We start from the raw sequence: 1,678 nt of genomic DNA, 5'->3' as shown, positions 1-1,678 counted from the left end.
CTGTGGTGGATTCTGTACTAGAAGTAGAATTACGCTGGCTTTAGCTTTGAAGATTGCTTCACTTCTGAACTATCCACTGGACGTTGCATACATACTAATCCAATTTTTCAGCTTAATTTTCATATTCACTTATTCGTTTGTGAATGCTCCATTCATCTGTCTCTGAAAAAATGTAACTGTGAAGGCGATGGTATCCGCTGAAAATGATATTCTTCACTAAAACTTTGAAAAGCGTTTCTTGCATTAATTGCTTACATGAAATCTATCCGTTTGATGAAGACTTTGTGGGAGCAGTTCAACATGCAGATTCAATTTTGGGAACGTCAAATGGAAGTTATTTTCAATAGTTTTTTAATTATTTCCAGCCAACGAGTGTCATAGTATGATGCTTCCGTTGCTATTTTCTGTAAAAACTTAAAAAGTACATGCCGCCAAATGCAGAGAATACACCCAAGCGTTATGTAAATTTAAAACCTGTGATGAGTTAAAACAACGGGCCTTAGAAGATCCGATGTTTCAAAAGCGACTGAGGAAATTGATTTTCTATTTCTGATCTTTAGAGCAGAATCTACTATTAAATATCAGTAGTTTGTAGATCATTTTTTTACAGTTTCTAATGTTGACATAAGAAAAAATGCTGATTTTAGTTGTTTCACTTCTCAATGTGATGGTACTGTGGTCATTTTGGGCGTACAATGTTGTTCGTTAAATTTTGTACTTGATTAGACACACACAAACCGAGCAAATGAAGTTAAATATGGAGCTTTATTATATTTACAATGGAAATGTATAATTCTTGTTAACGCAAAAGCAAAGTTATAATAAAAAAGTTTTTAGCATTAAAAGAAATATACACTATTCCACTTTATCACTTTCAACGATTGCGTTTTCAGAAGAAAATGCTAGTTTGACTTTCATGTTGGAGACAGGTTTAATTTTCAGCACACTGGTCACATCACCAGTTTGGGAAGAATGCAAAGGAAACGACTGTGAGAGTGCACTTCCAGGCACAACCGATTCACGAGCAATTTTTTCATTGTTGACCGCATTTCATGATGCTGTTGGAAAGTTGAAAAGTACGTTGTTGGATCTTGGGGCGTTGACCACATTAAGAAAACACGTGTAAAATGCTTAAAATGTTCCATTTTTAAAATTTGCTATAATAGATAGTATGAAAAATGTTGTATATGCTGGACTTAAAATATTTTCGATTTAACTCACTCGATCGTTTTCTTAACTGACCATACTCGGTTGGCCAAGAAGAACCCAAACCTACAGTCCACTCTCTCCCCGCGCCTGTCAAACTAGCTTGACAGGCCTTCGAACCTGAGCATCGCAGGCGTACAGAACTCCCCACCGGTTCGTACGTGAAAAGACCGAAGGTGGGCAAGGCAAAACAACAAAAGCAGCCCAGAAAGTTCAATGAGCAAAGAAAAAATAGCACCTTAGCGAATCTGCGGTCACCTGTTGTGTAGCCAATACATTTGATACATTTAAATGGGACCGTTCTACGGGTCTGTTATAATGCCAATTTTTGGCCTGGATTTCTCCAGTTCGCCGAAATTTGACGCAGTGGATACTCCTGCATTTTCCACATCGAAAGGAGTTTCGCAGGAACGCATGTTGACATCTAGTTATGCGAAAAAATCAGATGTGTTGCGCTATTTGATGGATGACT

The 1,678-nt window shown here is 37.4% G+C and overlaps 1 protein-coding gene across 1 annotated transcript; it reads left to right on the top strand.

Annotated features, from left to right (window-relative positions):
* Positions 1-184: 184 nt before the first annotated feature.
* Tsp_13985 (hypothetical protein) lies at positions 185-1,126 on the top strand (the record flags this gene model as incomplete). The annotated part of the gene is made up of 4 exons (XM_003367430.1): positions 185-333; positions 366-380; positions 423-513; positions 943-1,126. Coding segments are annotated over 4 exons (439 nt in total), but the record flags the coding sequence as incomplete, so codon positions are not given.
* Between the last annotated feature and the right edge of the window lie 552 nt (positions 1,127-1,678).

Source organism: Trichinella spiralis (assembly GCF_000181795.1).
Source record: "Trichinella spiralis strain ISS 195 chromosome Unknown Scfld4292, whole genome shotgun sequence".
Taxonomy (NCBI): Eukaryota; Metazoa; Nematoda; class Enoplea; order Trichinellida; family Trichinellidae; genus Trichinella; species Trichinella spiralis.
This window is presented reverse-complemented; position numbering and strand designations above follow the sequence as displayed.